The 18,082-nt window shown below is 38.4% G+C and overlaps 1 protein-coding gene across 1 annotated transcript in view; it reads left to right on the top strand.

Moving 5' to 3' along the window:
* Nucleotides 1–8,617, top strand: part of hsd17b12a (hydroxysteroid (17-beta) dehydrogenase 12a) — a 196,842-nt gene extending 188,225 nt beyond the window's left edge. Inside the window, exon 11 of the mRNA XM_063061789.1 lies at nt 5,541–8,617. Within this exon, the coding sequence (XP_062917859.1) occupies nt 5,541–5,654 (114 nt within the window). The 3' untranslated portion in view covers nt 5,655–8,617. The remainder of the gene's footprint in view (nt 1–5,540) is intronic.
* The last annotated feature ends 9,465 nt before the right edge of the window (nt 8,618–18,082 follow it).

Here is an 18,082-nt window from a genome sequence, read left to right as displayed (position 1 = left end):
AAATTCCGGACAATCCATATTAGGAGCATAAACATTAACCAAAACTACTTTTTTATTAAATAGTAAACCACTAACCAATAAAAATCTACCATTCGGATCAGAAATAATATCCTGTTGTATAAAAGTAACTGAGGAATCTATAAAAATAGAGACGCCTCGAATCTTAGCATTGGAGTTCGAATGAAATTGTTGCCCCTTCCAGAATTTAAAAAAACGTAGTCTGTCCCCCCTCCGTACATGGGTCTCTTGTAAAAATAAAATTTGTGCTTTAAGTCTCCGGAACACTTTAAAAACTTTATTCCTTTTAATAGGATGATTAAGACCGTTAGTATTCCAGGAGACAAAATTAATGATAGACTCCATAAATCCTAAAGTCAACCCACATCGAGGGGGATTGACGATAGGCTCGACCCACGAACCCGGAGAGGAAACAGAACATACAAAAGATACCGGGAAAAAGGACGCAACCAGTACTTCAATAATGTATATAGCCCAAAGAGAAAAAAACTAAAACGTGAAGCCCCTCCCACCACCCCCCGCCCCAAGACCCCAAGGCAAAATCTAAAGCAGACCCGCCGGAAAGAAGCAAGCGCTAAAACTACCCCCATGACTTCCGGTATACGCTCCCTAAAAAAAAAGGTATAAATATGAAAAAGATCAGCTAATTGTAAAACAGTAAAAAAGTAAAAAAAAGGTAACTCAATTAAAATACACACACAACAGAACAAAAGCCAGAAAATATATATTAAAAAAAAACCACAATAGACCCCAAACCCATGAATAAACAAAAAAAACAACAAGAAAAAATAAGATTATTAACATAAACTAGTTATAAAAAGCAAAAGAAAATAAAATTTAAAAAAAAACTACAAAATTTAAGGCCACACAGGAAATACGTAAGATGACAAACAGGAAGTAACCACCCAAAATCCCCTGGGAAAAGAAAGAAATGACACAGTTAAAAAGAAAGTTTAGCAACCATATTAAGAAATCAAAAAAATAAACTTTTCTGCCCAAATAGGGCACGAAAAAGTTAAAACCAACCAATTCACAGCCTCCGATCAACGGAGATAATTAAAAAAAATAGCAATTAAGATGTTGAAGATGACAATTGATCCAGATAACTCTGGGCATCCGATGGAGAATCAAAAAAACGAAGGACTCCATCTGACATGCGAATCCTTAGACGTGCAGGGTACAGCAGCGCTGGTCTTAAATCCATCTTATAGAATTCCGACATCACAGATCTGTAGCGAACCCGTTGGTCCCAGATTGGTTTACTGAAATGTTCCACGAATCGGAACTTAAGATCCGAAAAATCAATAAAACCTTTAGATCGAGCGGATCGAAACAGTCTCTCCTTATCTTGAAAGTAATGAAAACGTAAAATAACATGCCTAGGTCTATCTGACCTAGACGAGTGTGATGGGATTCTGTGAACACGATCCAGTAGCGGTGGTTGGTCAGGAAATACAGTAGGGAATGCATCTTTTAAAAGTTGAGAAAAAAACTTCATGGGGTTGTTAGATTCAACAGCTTCACGCACCCCAATCATTCGTAAATTCTGCCGTCGCATCCTAGGTTCCAAGTCAGAGTTTTTAAAAGTCAGAAAGTCAAGTTTCTTCTTCATTACATTATTTCTTCGATTTTCCCCATCTTAAGCTCACTTTGTTGCGCAGATTTTTGAAGATCAGATGTAGCCGACTGATGTTCCGCAATGGATGTTTGCATCTTATCGATTGAATCGGCAATTTTCTGGAGATTAATTGAGATCTCCGTATGAATCAGGTCCATAACAGAACCTGCAATTTCCGTACGAATCATCTCCCTAACAGAGGTTGAAATTTCCCTCTGAATTAACTCCGATATAGCTTTCAAAGTCACCGGTGATTCAGTCGGAGGAAAATCCATGCCTTTCGGTTTAACCGGAGGTTCACCATCCTTGCCGTTTTTCCCGTTCTTAGACATAGCAGATCTAAGTTCCATCCAGTTATCAGAGAGTTCAATTTAATTCAAAGTATTGTAAGAGTTGATACCTTAATGGTTAATTAAAGTATAGCTGATCATAGAAAAAAAAACTCAGAGGTAATGGAGCGAGTCAAGAACGCGACTTCACTCCATGAGCGCTACCGGAAGTCCCCGAGTTTAAGAGTCGAGATGTAATGATGCAGCTCTATAAAACTCTGGTTAGGCCACACTTGGAGTAGTGTCCAGTTCTGGTCACCTCGCTATAGGAAGGATGTGGAAGCATTGGAAAGGGTACAGAGGAGATTTACCAGGATGCTGCCTGTTTTAGAAAGTATGCATTATGATCAGAGATTAAGGGAGCTAGGGCTTTACTCTTTGGAGAGAAGGAGGATGAGAGGAGACATGATAGAGGTGTACAAGATATTAAGAAGAATAGATAGAGTGGATAGCCAGCGCCTCTTCCCCAGGGCACCACTGCTCAATACAAGAGGACATGGCTTTAAGGTAAGGGGTGGGAAGTTCAAGGGGGGTATTAGAGGAAGTTTTTTTACTCAGAGAGTGGTTGGTGCGTGGAATGCACTGCCTGAGTCAGTGGTGGAGGCAGATACACTAGTGAAGTTTGAGAGACTGCTAGACAGGTATATGGAGGAATCTAAGGTGGGGGCTTATATGGGAGGCAGGGTTTGAGGGTCAGCACAACATTGTGGGCTGTAGGGCCTGTACTGTGCTGTACTATTCTATGTTCTATGTTCTTCATTTTATCAGCATAAGAGACCAAATGGGATGAAGAATTTAAACTAAAAGTTTATTTGAAATCTCTGGATCTGGCTTATAGACCTTTTAGGAGTATTACACAAAGCCTCCATGCAATTTGCTTCTTGTTTTCCCTAAGTATAGAAGAGATGGTTTGTAACTAGGCAAAATTCTTATTGGAAAGATATACAAGTCAATTTTACTTAGAATATGTTTGAGCTCCTGGACAGTGGGAAGTAAAAAAGTTAGTGTTAGTCTTGTTATATCTTGAAGGGAACAACGTGATTCATGCACAGTATTTGCTGTTTAGGCCTCTATTTAATACCTGTTTGCCTTTCAGTAGTGTGTGTTCTAAGGGCAATTAAATGTTAACCACATTAGTCTGGATTAACAAGAGCAAACTGGAAAAGGACATGGTTTTTCCCTTAAGTGACAGTTAACATGCATCTTAAAACAGGGGAACTATTGGTGAGATTTCAAACCTCATTGTATAAACTGAAGTTTCATTGATCATTACATTTTCCCTTCTCACACTGAGCTAATTTTTAGACAAAGCTGTTACTTTTATTTACATCTCTTGGGCTTTACTTCTCTGACCACGCTGTCATGTAGGATGTTTAAAATCCACATAGGCTATTTAATATGTTACACTCATTGAAGTTTTGGATACCACAAAGAAAATCAATTATTAAAGAAGACATTTTTTTTTCCTTTGCTCTGGTTCACTCTCCAGTCAATGTGAATAGCCTTCATGTGCAACTGCACGAGATGCAGCTCCTGCCACTTAGTTCCTTTCTTCCTCACCTGATTTCTTCAACTCAATTTGTTTCTCTCTAGCTTTTACTAGTTCTCATTGTTATGTGACCACAGGTATCATTTACTGTGGATGTCACTTTAAGCGTCTGGATGAGGCGGGAGTATGACGTTAATATAACAAAATGCGGACAGACTGCTGTGACACAGAGGGGGAGAGGGGACAGGACAAGACAAGACTTCGGACTGCGAGCAGGAGCTCGCTACAGTAATGGGTGAAGTTTGATATTTTCCCAAAGGATTGGGTGAATGAGCGGCACACAGTGCATATTGAATATGTGACTGTCACTCTATATGATCCATACATGGATTTTTGGAGTATTCTCTGGCGACCACTTTCATTAACCCTTACATGGACTCGGGTGTGTTATGTGGTGTCCACTTGGACTGTCACCTTGTAATATCTCTACGTGGATTTCGGAACAGAACTCAACGGCTAACATCTTCTGTGACTGTTACTTCATTTTCCCAGCGTGAAACCTGTGGAATTCTTCATGATCGCCTCCTTGTTGCATTTAATGTGGAATTACAAGTTTCTCCCCTCATCTATTCCATGGATTACTGGAACTTTTCAGCTTGCCTTTTTTTTTTAGATTATGAGGACACGCAGTCCTCTTTTATTTGTCATTTAGTAATTTAAGAAGTTAAGAACTTTAAGAATTTAAACTTTAAGAACTGTTCCTGAACTTGATGGTTTAGGAGCCACAAATGCATAACACTGTTAACTTCTGTTTAGAAGAGTAGTTTGTTTAATTTTCCATATTTTGAGTAAATGCTAATAAATATTGTGTTTAACATTAAACCCTGACTCAGTTTGTGGTCTATTGCTGCTGGTATGTAATATCATGAAAACTTCTGTGTAGCGTGACACATCAAAGTTGCTGGTGGATTCAGCAGGCCAGGCCACATTTCTAGAAAGAGGTACAGTTGACGTTTCGGGCCGAGACCCTTAGAGATGCTGCCTGGCCTGCTGCGTTCACCAGCAACTTTAATATGTGAAGCTTGAATTTCCAGCATCTGAAGAATTCCTCGTGTTTGTGTAGCATGATGCTGGTTTGATCTGAGTTTTGATTTGATTTAAGAATTATGGCATCCATGTTTTTATATTGCTGACACATCCATTTGAAGTTTTAATCTGAGAGACAGATTTTAGAAGATTTAAAAATGGCCTGCTCTTCAAGTAGTACCACAGGATGCCTTTGTCCACTAGATGTCCCCACTATGCTCTGAACTGCTTGTGGGAAATTTTGACTTTTCTGTATATGGAGAAATTTCCAAAAACATTGGCCAGTGAAAACATTATCTAAAATGCTTCCTGTGTTCATGTTGGGTTTTTATTAATTCAATGTACACTTAAAATGTCATTTCACTGGATCTATGTAACACTGGCATATCACCTTAGTGCTATGAAATTAGCTTTCTAAAATGAATGCAGAGAAAAAAATGAAAGTTTATAAACTTCATTTTCTTTGTTTTTTTTTTATCTCTCATAGTTCCTTTCATCCCAAGTCAATTTCCTGCATTTCTGTGAAAATTGTCAATATACTAACATAATCAGAGTCAGTAGTTCAAACATTTCCTTAAAATGTAGAGGCCATTTAGCCAATCCAGTATTTGTACACCAGTATGGTCTTTAACCTTATGGCCAGTCATATTCCTCTCTACTAGGTCTATAAATTCCATATTTCAACCATCTACAAGGCTTTACAAAAAGTATCAGCAACTTTTCCTTTATATACTTTATATATTTGATATTTTGTAACTTTAAAATAATTGCAAAAGGTATTAAAATATGTCACTTACCGATGCATTGTCTTATTTATATTCTGCCCCAGAAAACAAACTTCCATGAATTTAATTCCAAAATCAGGGTCTGCATCAGCTATTACACATGTCAAATGTTCTGTTATAAAATTTGGATTTATTTTATGCTAAACCTTTCTTTATCAAACCTTTTTATTGCTTCAAAACAGAATAAATTAAATAATATTTTAAATTTTTCCCAGGGTTGGATTATTTCATCTGTGCTTCCAGTTTCTCTGTCAATGAAGTGGAGCATGAAGATAAACAAGAGTGTCCGTGCTCGTTCACTTAAGAAGCTGAAAGAAAAAGGGGATTGATCAGAATGTCCAAGTTGATCAAGAAGTCCAAGGAAATTGTGATCTTTTATTATGTGAAGCATGACAAAAAAAAAAAATTGGCTTAAAGTACAACTTGGTGAAACAGCTCTAAGGACCAAATTGGGAGATTTTTAATTTGTTACTTTTCAAAAATTTTTCTTATGCCTAGGATTATATTTGCATTTAGTTTTGTAAAGACCCGGCAGAAAAGTCTGCTGTTCAGTAAAATTACACAGGTAAGCAGAGTGTTATCCACAAAGTTTAATTCTGGCATTGGTGTAGAGGAAATAATTTTCACTAGATTGCACGGCTGTTGCCAGAAACAGCACCTATTTAAAAGAAAAAAAGTTTTGACCAATACAATCCTGGTCAAATCTCCCCAATCTGCATCAGTGACAGAGGCTTGGAAAGGTATAATAAAGATGTCTGAAGAAAATGCTCTGATATATGTATCTGATTTAATGTAGAAAATTATTCAATATAAGCATTATCTCTGAAATTAAGAGATCTTGGATAAATGGTTTTAGGAAATTGAACACAATTTATCCAGATAAATTTGTTTATTTGCATTGCAATTGTTACTTTCTGAAGTGTACACATTTAAATAACTGAAAAGTACTTGATTATGTTGGGACCATTCTTGGGCACTCGTGGTATATACTGGAAGCATAATTCACAATCCTTTTCCATTTATTTTAAAGTGTGTTTAAAACAGGTATCATAGTCACATCTGGTATGTCCTGAAGCAGAATTATTATCCCGTTATTACACAAAACATTTCAATGTTTCCTTAATTGATGCATGTGTCTGTTTACAGAGTGAAACCATAAAAATATCTTAAGTAATGTAAAGATAAATACTATTAACATTTAAAGAACTTCCTTAGCATAAATGTTTTCAAATGAGACCTTAAATTATAGTTGGATAACAATATTAGGTGATAATGAGCTTGTGATAAATTAGTGTTTTGCCAGATTTTGCGTCTTATAGAAGTCGGTGCCCCTTTTACAAAACTAAGCATCTGCAGATTTTCTCTTGTTTGTGGTTGGATATTACTACTGATCAAAATGCAGATTAAAAAGGATTTGAAAAATACTGATTTTACTTGGTTGCAGGTTGACTTTCCTGGCAGTAACTTTTCACTGATCACATTCGGCTGCATTTCTGATACTTGCAGAATCAAAGTTAATGCTATTAGTTACATAGAAAATTATACAAGAATTTTTCATGCTCAATCTGCAGTTAGTGATTTCAGATTGCTTTTCTTAATGAGTGCTATTGAATAGTTCTTGGATTTGGTGCAAAAAAGCTTTTGAATTACGTGTAACTCCAGTTCTTGATTTGAGTCATTTGGCTGTCCTATAAATATTTGTTTTGACCACTTCACTTAGTTTTCAAAAGTAATTGGTTACTTTATACTTAGAAACTGACATCCAGTTTTTACTCAGTGTTACCAGTTTCCACAAAACTCCTTTTCAGAATAGAATTTGAACTCTAATAGCAGGTATTTATATTGCAAACAACAGGAATTCTGCAGATGCTGGAAACTCAAGCAACACACATCAAAGTTACTGGTGAACGCAGCAGGCCAGGTAGCATCTGTAGGAAGAGGTGCAGTCGACGTTTCGGGCTGAGACCCTTCGTCAGGACTCACGTCCTGACGAAGGGTCTGGGCCTGAAATGTCGACTGCACCTCTTCCTACAGGTATTTATATTGTATTTTTTTTGCTAACTTAAATAAAAAGCTGTAGTCAAGGCATTTTTAAATCTTATTTTTTAATCCATGTCTTGATTCATGCAAATTTCAAACATATAGCAAAAATGTTGAGTTTAAATTGCTTAAAACAACTTATAGATTTCTTGTATTTTGTGCATAAATATTGGTTCACATCTTGTTTCCTGTTATTGAAGTATTAGTATCTGATTTTGTGAACATAAGGGTTGATAAATGCAAGTGCCATTGGAAAGGAGAGAGGTTCTTTGTTCACAGATGTTTTTCAGACTTGTTGGCTTTATCCATAAAATATAACCTCAAAGTTATATTCGTATAGTTATAGTTAAATCCATCATGTTGACCTGAATCACTGAGTTGAACCTACTTCTCTGTGGAATTACAACATGTCATTAATAACTTAGTTTCCATGGTTTACCAGTGACTTCTCTGCATACTTGTGCTTATCCCAAATTCTGGAGGAATTTATATCATAATCAAATTATGATGTTGAAAGATTTCTTACCCCCAGTCTTCCCAAAAAAAAATTACTAATAGCAGTTCTGTAATTCTTATGTCAGCCAAGGTGTGAGCATGTGAATAATAATGAAACATTTATGGAGTTCTTCATCCATGTCTGTAAATGTCTTCAAATTCTGAATGTGGTTTCTACTTAATATCTAATACACAACAGAAACTTCTGAGTTTTGTAATCTAAGTGACTAAAATACTCAAAATTATGGCATTATGGCACTTATTTTTTGCAAAGTGGCTTTCAATCTGATACATTGCTGGATATGTGGTTCTGAAATTAAAAACTCTGTTGCTACTAATTGCAAGCATGAAGAATAAAATTATTGGTTTATATACAACTGATAACCTGGTTTTAGATTTGCTCAAAGTAATCCTGAAATGGGACACATGTATTTATGTGGGTCATTATGATATTCTTTCTAATCTGTGTAAAATAAATTGTGGTGGTGTTAAGTTCTGGATGTTTCTAAACATGCAATACCGATGCAATGGTGCTGAACTGATTAAATATAAGTTTGTGTTCAATTTGGGTTGTATTGCAGATTTGGTGAGCTGAATAAATGCAGGGTTGTCTTTATGTCCAAGTGTGCAAAATAGATGAGATAAATTTTGTCAATTCGGCTATAACTAGTATTGCAGAACTTGTATGATTTCATCAATGAGAACTGTTTCAGGTTAATCTGTGCAACCAACACAATAAAGCATCTTATTTGTGAAACACTATTTTTATGTTTCTGTGAATCATTTAATAGGGAATAAAACTGGTATTCCTTAACTTAGAAAAGCTGGACTAATTTTCCTTATGGTATCCTTTGGGATATGTCCTCAATTTACAAGTCTACCCCTGCTATAATTAAAAGCATGTTGTTATGTAGTCCATAAGCTTTTTAACTGGATAAGCACAAGGCCTTTAATGTGTTTCTGTTGTGTATTGCTGGTGTAATTTTATTCACTTTTACAATGGCCACTGTAGAATTGATGAGTTCAGCAATGTCAATGAAGATCATGTCCGGCCATGCAGCATTGAAACAAACAGATTAGTGATCTTTGTCAGCAATTGTGGTCCTGACTGCAATTGTAGCATCATGGCATAACTGAAATTATACTGATTACTCCACAACAACAAATACTGTACATTGGAGGTGGATGCCTTGTTATTACATGCCAGTTGGACTATTTTTCTGAAGCTGGCTGTTTGTGCACAAATGCAAGATGTGCTAGCTATATTCATATATTCAAGATAATATGCTTGCATTGTCTCTTCGCAGTGACGGTGTTTTCCAAACCCTGCTCTTGGAGTACAAGTTCCTGATTAAATCTGTTAATACTAAATTAAAAGTTGACTTCTGCAGCTGAGCAACGCACTCTTATATCACAGCCACATTTGACTGCAAACACCTAAAGGAAACTAAGCTTGCAAAGGGACACCAATTTTAGTCATGTGGTCTTCCTAAATGTAGTTTTTAAAGACTTTGGAGTCAAAACATCTATGAACACTACCTCATTATTTTGCTCTTTTTTCACTTTTTTTATATTGTATGTAGTAATTATGTACTGCTTCAAAACAACAAATTTCACAACATCTGTCAGTAGTGCTAAACCTGATTCGACTTCTGCCAAATCAAATACCACTCTTAGGTTTGAAAATACAACAGCTTTTGTTTTCTCATGTCATGGGCAAACTCAAATGCCCCAGTTTGCATTTCAATCCCTCATTTATCAGGTGACTTTAAAATTCAAACTCTACATTGGCGCTTGAGAAACTTTTACCTCCATCTGCCTGGAATTTTCTGCATTTTCACCTAAAAAGAAACTTCCTCTCCATCCACACTGTCAAGATTCCTCAACATATTTTATGTTTCGCTTGCTGGATATCATGACAGTGCACTGTTATAAATCATGATCAGTATCTAAAATGATACCATATATTCTTTGATTCAAGAACGAGGAGACCCACTGCACATCAACACATTTTACTCTTATCATTATTATAAAAAAGGCAAAGAACTCATTTTTAAAATTTTATTCCTTCTACCCTTTTCTTTTGCCCATTCACACATCTCTATAACTTCCCCCTCCCCTGCCCTTCTGCATCTTTCTTACAAATCATATTGCAGCCCACCAAAGTATAATCAATTTTGTATGTTATTACACTTGCTCCCCCAACCAAATCATTTCTATAAATTATGAACAACTGTACCTCAGAAATAATCACCACAGCTACTCAATCCAAAAATGTCCTTTTTTTTTTATTCTGACACTTAATCAGTCCTCAACTTACAACAGTACCTTCCAGACTGGTCTTTATTTAATAATCTTGTGTAGCATCTGTTATATTCCAAGTCACCCTGTTTATTTCTTACCAATAGGGTCATACAGAATGGAAACAGGCCAACTCGTTAATGCTGACCAACATGTCTACCTAAGCTTGTTTCATATACCTGTATTTGCCTCATTTCTCTAAACTTTCAATCAATGACATTGATCCATCTATAGCCTTACTAATTTTAGGCTAGCTATTCTCTTAGATAGACCTAAGAGACCTTGGCTTCTTAAGGTTGTTATAGATGGGTTTGGTAATGAGGACAAAGCTCCCACTACCTATTAAATGCTCCCAGTGGCATGCACCTCAAATAGCCTCTGATAACCTGGTCCATCTTCTGGCCTTCACGTGTGGCTTAGCCGCTAAACTCATCAGAACTGCTTCTACTGGCAGAAGGGTCAAAGGCAGGTTACTGGCACCTTAAAATCAGTTGCCTCGGGTAGATGGGGCTCGTCAGCCGTGGTTGGCAGCTCATCTAGGAGAAGGAAAACTCTGATCTCAAACCTCCACTGCCTTGCAGCTATACCCACTCATGGGGAAGGCTTCGGGAGTAAACCCCGAGGGAAACATCCAGAGCTGGAGTCCCTAAGGCAATCGAAAATTGAGTTCAATGCTGACTGGCAACTCCTGCAATGCTTCTGGTACCAAACTGTATTGGTCTCTGCCATCCTTTGGGTTCATCAGATGTGTGGAGAGGGGGTGCTTGCTACATGGGCAGCAGGTTGCTCTCCATATTGTACTGCTTGTGTATCTAGACAGCTAGGGTGCAAATATCCATGGTCAACTCTGACAGACATGGGCCTCAGGAGTCTCTTAGATCCCTGTCTTCCTTCTATTTATCCAAATAATAGGAATATGCTGCTTCCAATCTGTTGGAACTCAGAGAATTTATTAACAAGGTATGAATATGTTACCATATACCAACCTGAGATTTAATTTTCTTGTAGATATTCGCAGAAGAACAAAGAACCACAATAGAATAAATGAAAAACTACACCCAAAGACTGGTGAGCAACCAATGTGTAAAAGAAGACAAACTGTGCAGATATATATAAAAAAATAAAAGTAAATAGTACTGAGAACAGGAGTTGTAGAGACTCCTTGAAAGTGAGTGAGTCCGTAGATTCTCTGAGAATCCATGAAATTCTGAAAAGTGGCAACCAATATATCACCATCTCCAACCCATCTCTTGTAACCTTTGGAATCACTATCTAGTGGATATCTTTTTCAGTAATTCTACCAGCTTTTTTTTTATAGCAATGAGCTGAAGTGGGCTGCATTTTTAATTTACCTTTGGTGATCAAACCTTTCTGTGTACATATGTAAAATTTAAATTTTTTAATTGCACGACATTTGAGATTACAAAACTGAAAAGCTGACCACATATATATTCAATTGCAGACTGAAAACCACAGAACTGCTTCATCCGTTGAGAAAATAATTTAGTATTTCGGTCTATTCAAAGGAGCAGGATCTGGTTAAACAACTCCCACTGTGTGGAAGTGGGGAATAAAGTGATTTTGAACACCAGACCAAATTTGAGTAGGTATTTCAAGCTACTCAAAACAATTTTACATGTACTAATATGTTATACTAAAGTCTGTGGTTTATTGTAATTCCAATGCAGAAGTTATTAAATAATCATAACTTTTTTTTAAAATTACTAGCTTCTTGCCAAGTACTAATCATTGGAAGATAAAGCAAATAAGAAGAAATATTGACTCTGATTTTGTTATGTTTTACTTCAAATGCTGGTACTTTCAGCAGTATCCATGACTGACTGTGCCAAACTGGTTAGCCAAGTTCTGCTGTTGCACACCACATGGAGAGGAGTACATTACATACTAACAGCAGTGTTCACATAATGTTTTTACAAGTTTCTTTTTCCAGGTGATTTCATTTAAGAGTTTTCAAATGTTGAATGTTTGGAAGTTTGCAAACATTTGACAGATTGCTTGGAACAGGGCCCAGCAGCAAAGTGCAGGCCATAGATGGAAGAAAATATTGGATGTCAGATATTCACCACAAGCCACTGTAAAGTCTGACCAGCCTGCATCCGGAGAATGAATGTGTTGCAATGTAAAAATATTTAATTTTCCAGACACTTTTAAAACCCACTGGAAAAATGGAAAATTATCGATTTGGGAAATGTAAAATTTTTTAAAAAGACTGAAAGAGATTAAAAGGGTACTGGGATTACTCAGCAGGTCAGGCAACATCTGTGGAATTGCTTTCTCCAGCTGTCCTTGTACAAGGCATTAAAAGGTATAGCAAAGCGTGTACGTTGGTCTTTATTACAAGAAGGTTGATTACAGAAGTAATGATATCACAGTGCAATTAACGAAGACTTTGATGAGATTGCACTTGACTGATTTCATGGTTGTTAGCTTGACCAGACCAGAGGTGATTAGGCCCCATTCTTTGCAGTTCAGAAATTTAGAAGAGATGTTATTGTAACCTGAACATTCATATCAAACTGGTAAAAAGTTTCCCTGGCTGAAAAATTTAGAATAAGGGATCTGCCGTTAGGATTGAGATGAGAAGAAATTTCAATTTCCCCCTGGGATCAATAAAGTATGACTATGACTATGACTACTATTTATTCATCTATAGTATGGTGAGTCTTTGGGTTTCTTTACCACAAGAAGCTATACAGGCTCAGTTAATCAGTTCAAAATACTTTAATAGATTTCTGGATATTCAGGAAATAATCTTGATGAATTTCAGAGTAGACTCAAAGAGCCTACTCACATTCTTAAATTTTTCATATCCTCTTCCTTAACTGAACCTTTCTGTCTCTCATGTTATTATTTCAGAGGATCTGTCTTGGGCCCAGCAAGTACAAAGAAAGCATGGCAGCACCTTTACTTCCTTAGAAGTTTTGTAAAGATTTGGCATGACATCTAAATTTTTGACGAACTTCTATACATATGTGATGGAAAGTATATTGCAACACAACCTGGTATGGAAACACCAATGCCCTTGAACAGAAAATCTGACAAGTAATAGTGGATACAGCCCAGCCCATCAGGGTAAAGCCCTCTCCACCATTGAGCATATCTACACAGAATGCTATCCCAAGAAAGCAGTATTCATCGTCAAGAACTCCCACCACCCAGGTCCTGCTCTCTTCTCACTGCTATCAGGAAGAAGGTACAGGACCCTCACCTCCAGGTTCAGGAACAGTTATTACACCCTCAACCATCAGGCTCTTGAACCGCTGGGGATAACTTCACTCTACCCATTACTGACTGTTCCCACAACCTATGGACTCACTTTCAAGGACTCTTCATCTCATGTTCTCAACATTCAATGTGTATTTTTCTTTTTTGTATCTGCATAGTGTGTAGTCTTTTGCACATTGTTTGTCTTGTTGGGTGCAGTCTTTCATTGATTCTTTTATGTTTGTTGAATTTACTGAGTATGCCTGCGAGAAAACGAATCTCAGGGTTACATATGGTGACATATATGTACCTCGATAATAAATTTACTTTGAACTCTCAACTCTCCCTTTGCCTGTCCCTCACTTGCTCTTTTTCTTCTTTCTTCCCCAAACTGTTTTCTCTTGTCCCCTTCTATATATCCATTCTTCCCTTCTCCTTGCTCTTCCATTTTTATCTCACACTCACACTGTTGTATCTGCACAACTACGTATCTACTAAATAAAGACACACAGTCGGAAGTGAACTTGTATATTCACCTTGCAGAGAGCAACAAATCAATGCACATGCATAAGTTATCAGTCAATAATTAGTGCTAAGGGGAGTCTTTGCCCTAAAAGAAATAGATCCGCACCTTACACTTCCTTTCACTTTAGATTTATGTAACATAAAACATTCAATTTCCCGTTAACAGACCATGTTCAAGTAAACATGCTTTCACAATTGCAGTGTTTGCTTGATTTTTTTTAAAACAACAGTTCATAACTAACTTTTGGGCAGATGGGGCTCATCAGCTGTGGTTGGCAGCTCATCTAGGAGAAGGAAAACTCTAATCCCAAACCTCCCCTGCCTTGTGGCTATATTCACTCATGAGGAAGGCTTTGGGAGTAAACCCTGAAGGAAAAATCCGGAGCTGGGGTCTCGGAGTTCAATGTTGACTGGCGACTCCTACAATGCTGCTGGTACCAAACTGTATCGGTCTCTGCCGTTCCTTTGGGTTCATCAGATGCGTGGAGAGGGGGACCTTGCTACATGGGCAACAGCTTGTTCTCCATATTATACTGTCCAGGCTTGCGTATCTAGACAGCTAGGATGCAATATCCATGGTCATCTCTGACCAAGAGAGGCCTCAGAGCTCAGAGATACCTTAACTTCACTATACTAAAGATTCAGACTTTTGGGTGGCGCTCTGTTTCTTTCAGGGTAGTGTCTCTGGACCTGTGGAGTGGCATCAGGTTTGGCAGGTGTCCTGTTAAAGGCAACTTTCTCTATTGCAGTCAGTGTCTTTGCTGTCAAAACATAATCATAACTGAGTGTTGAGTCTAGTGGATGCAATGTGTCCGTCTTGTTGGGTGCAGACGAACCAGGTGTGTTCTTCAGCAGAACATCCAGGTCCACATGACGTCTCAATGTGATCTCTGGAAATGTGAGATCACCATGAGCTGCCCATCCTTGCATGGTGATATCATAGACTTTTGACACATGACAATGTTTCTCTTCGTATTTCAGAATTTGTTACTGGCAGCTGATAAACCAATGCTGTTGAGAACATCTCTGCTGGGTCACAGAATGAAGACTTCTCTTCAGTTGTCAACAGTGGAAGATGTGACAAGCCGTCAGCATTGATGTGTTGTTTGGTACCCCTGAACTCTGTCATAAGAGTGGACTCCTAGGAAAACTGTCCAACATTGCAACTGGGTAGCAGACATCACTGAGGTTCCCTTCCTGAGATTGAAAATGGGCACAAAAAGTTGATGGTCTGTCACTAGAGTAAGCTTTTGTCCATGCAGGTAGAACATAGAACAGTACAGCACAGGTAGTGGTGGAAGTTCTTTACTCTCCATACTAGACTAAACGCCTCTTGTTCAATCTGTGTGTAGTTACATTCTGCGCTCGTCAGTGATCTTACAGCAAATGCAATCAGATGTTCAGATCCCTCTTTCATAGTGTGTGACAAAATGGCTCCAATGCTATAAGGAGACACATCACACGCCCATCTGATGCAGAGATGGGTCAAAATGGGTGAGCAGTTCATCTGATGCTGTTAAGCTCTTTGTTTCCTTGAATGCTTTTTCACATCTTTCTGACCATTCCCACTTTGCTCCTATCTGCAACAGTGTGTTCAGTGGGTGCAGCACCACACCAAAATTTGAGAGCAACCTGTGGTAGTAGTTTACAAGGTCCAAGTATGACCTGAGTTGTGACAGATTTTCTGGTTTGGATGCCTGCAACATTGCTTCAATCTTCTCTTGTGACTTACAGGGGTGCTGGAAAGTTTGTGAACCCTGTAGAATTTTCTCTGTTTCTGCATAAACATGACCTAAAATATGATCAGATCTTCACACAAGTTCTATAACTAGATAAAGAGACCTAATTAAATAAATAGCACAAAAAACATTATACTTGTTCATTTTTTGTTGAGAAAAGTGATCCAATATTACATGCATTTGTTGGAGAAAGTATATAAACCTTTGCTTTCAGTAACTGGTGTGACCCCCTTGTACAGCAATAACTTCAACCAGATGCTCCAATAACTGTTGATCAGACCTGCACATCAGCTTGGAGAAATTTTAGGCCATTCCTCCTTACAAAACTGCTCAACTCTGAGATGTTAGTGGGCTTCCTTGCATGAACTGCTTGCTTTAGGTCGTTCCACAATATTTCTATAGGATTAAGGTCAGAATTTTGGCTCAGCCATTCCAAAGTACAAAGTTTCTTTTAAACTATTCTGTTATTGATTTACTCTTGTCTTTCGGATCATTGTCTTGTTGCGTTATCCAACTTCTATTAAGCTTCAGGTAACAGACTGCTACCCTGACATTCTCCTGTAAAATGTTTTGAATTCATTTTTCCCGCAACAATTGCAAGCAGTTCAGGCTCTGAGGCAGCAAAGCAGCCCCAAACCATGATGCTCTTTCCACCGTGCTTTACAGTGGGATGAGGTTTTGGTGTTGGTGTGAAGTGCCCTTTTTCCTCCAAACATAGCAATGTGCATTTCTGCCAAAAAGTTCAACTTTTGTCTCATCTATCCACAAAACATTGTCCCAAAAGTGTTGTAGAACATCCAGTCTTTTGCAAACTTGAGAAGTACAGCAATATTTCTTTTAGAGAGCAGTGGTTCCCTCCGTGGTGGCCTTCCATGAACATCATCCTTGTTCAGTGTTTTTCTTGTAGTAGATACATGAACAGAGACCCTGGCAAAGATTGAGTTTATAGAATAGTACAGCACAGTACAGACCCTTTGGCCCACATTGTTATGCCGACACACAAGCCCTGCCTCCCATATAACCCCCCACCTTAAACTCCTCCATATATCTGTCTAATAGTCTCTTAAATTTCACTAGTGTATCTGCCTCCACCACTGACTCAGGCAGTGTATTCCACATATCAACCACTCTCTGAGTGAAAGACCTTCCTCTAATATCCCCCTTGAACTTCCCACCTCTTACCTTAAAGCCATGTCCCCTTGTATTGAGCAGTGGTGCCCTGGGGAAGAGGCACTGGCTATCCACTCTATCTATTCCTCTTAATATCTTGTACACCTCTATCATGTCTCCTCTCATCCTCCTCCTCTCCAAAGAGTGAAGCCCTAGCTCCCTTAATCTCTGATCATAATGCATACTCTCTAAACCAGGCAGCATCCTGGTAAATCTCCTCTGTACCCTTTCCAATGCTTCCACATCCTTCCTATAGTGAGGCAGCCACAACTGGATACAGTACTCCAAGTGTGGCCTAACCAGAGTTTTATAGAGCTGCACCATTACCTCGCGACTCTTAAACTCTATCCCTCGACTTATGAAAGCTAACACCCCTCAAGCTTTCTTAACTACCCTATCCACCTGTGAGGCAACTTTCAGGGATCTGTGGACATGTACCCCCAGATCCAGATCCCTCTGCTCCTCCACACTACCAAGTATCCTGCCATTTACTTTGTACTCTGCCTTGGAGTTTGTCCTTCCAAAGTGTACCACCTCACACTTCTCCAGGTTGAACTCCATCTGCCACTTCTCAGCCCACTTCTGCAACCTATCAATGTCTCTCTGCAATCTTCGACAATCCTCTACACTATCTACAACACCACCAACCTTTGTGTCATCTGCAAAATTGCCAACCCACCCTTCTACCCCCACATCCAGGTCGTTAATAAAAATCACGAAAAGTAGAGGTCCCAGAACCGATCCTTGTGGGAGACCACTAGTCACAATCCTCCAATCTGAATGTACTCCCTCCACCACCACCCTCTGCCTTCTGCAGGCAAGCCAATTCTGAATCCACCTGGCCAAACTTCCCTGGATCCCATGCCTTCTGACTTTCTGAATAAGCCTACCATGTGGAATCTTGTCAAATGCCTTTCCAAAATCCATATAGATCACATCCACTGCACTACTCTCATCTATATGCCTGGTCACCTCCTCAAAGAACTCTATCAGGCTTGTTAGACACAATCTGCCCTTCACAAAGCCATGCTGACTGTCCCTGATCAGACCATGATTATCTAAAAGCCCATAGATCCTATCTCTAAGATTCTTTTCCAACAGCTTTCCCACCACAGACGTAAGGCTCACTGGACTATATTTACCCGGACTATCGCTACTACCTTTTTTGAACAAGAGGACAACATTCGCCTCCCTCCAGTCCTTCAGTACCATTCCCATAGACAACGAGGACATAAAGATCCTAGCCAGAGGCTCAGCAATCT

Source organism: Mobula hypostoma, chromosome 11, assembly GCF_963921235.1.
Source record: "Mobula hypostoma chromosome 11, sMobHyp1.1, whole genome shotgun sequence".
Taxonomy (NCBI): Eukaryota; Metazoa; Chordata; class Chondrichthyes; order Myliobatiformes; family Myliobatidae; genus Mobula; species Mobula hypostoma.
Note: the sequence above shows the minus strand (reverse complement) of the source record. Positions and strands in the feature narration are given on the sequence as shown.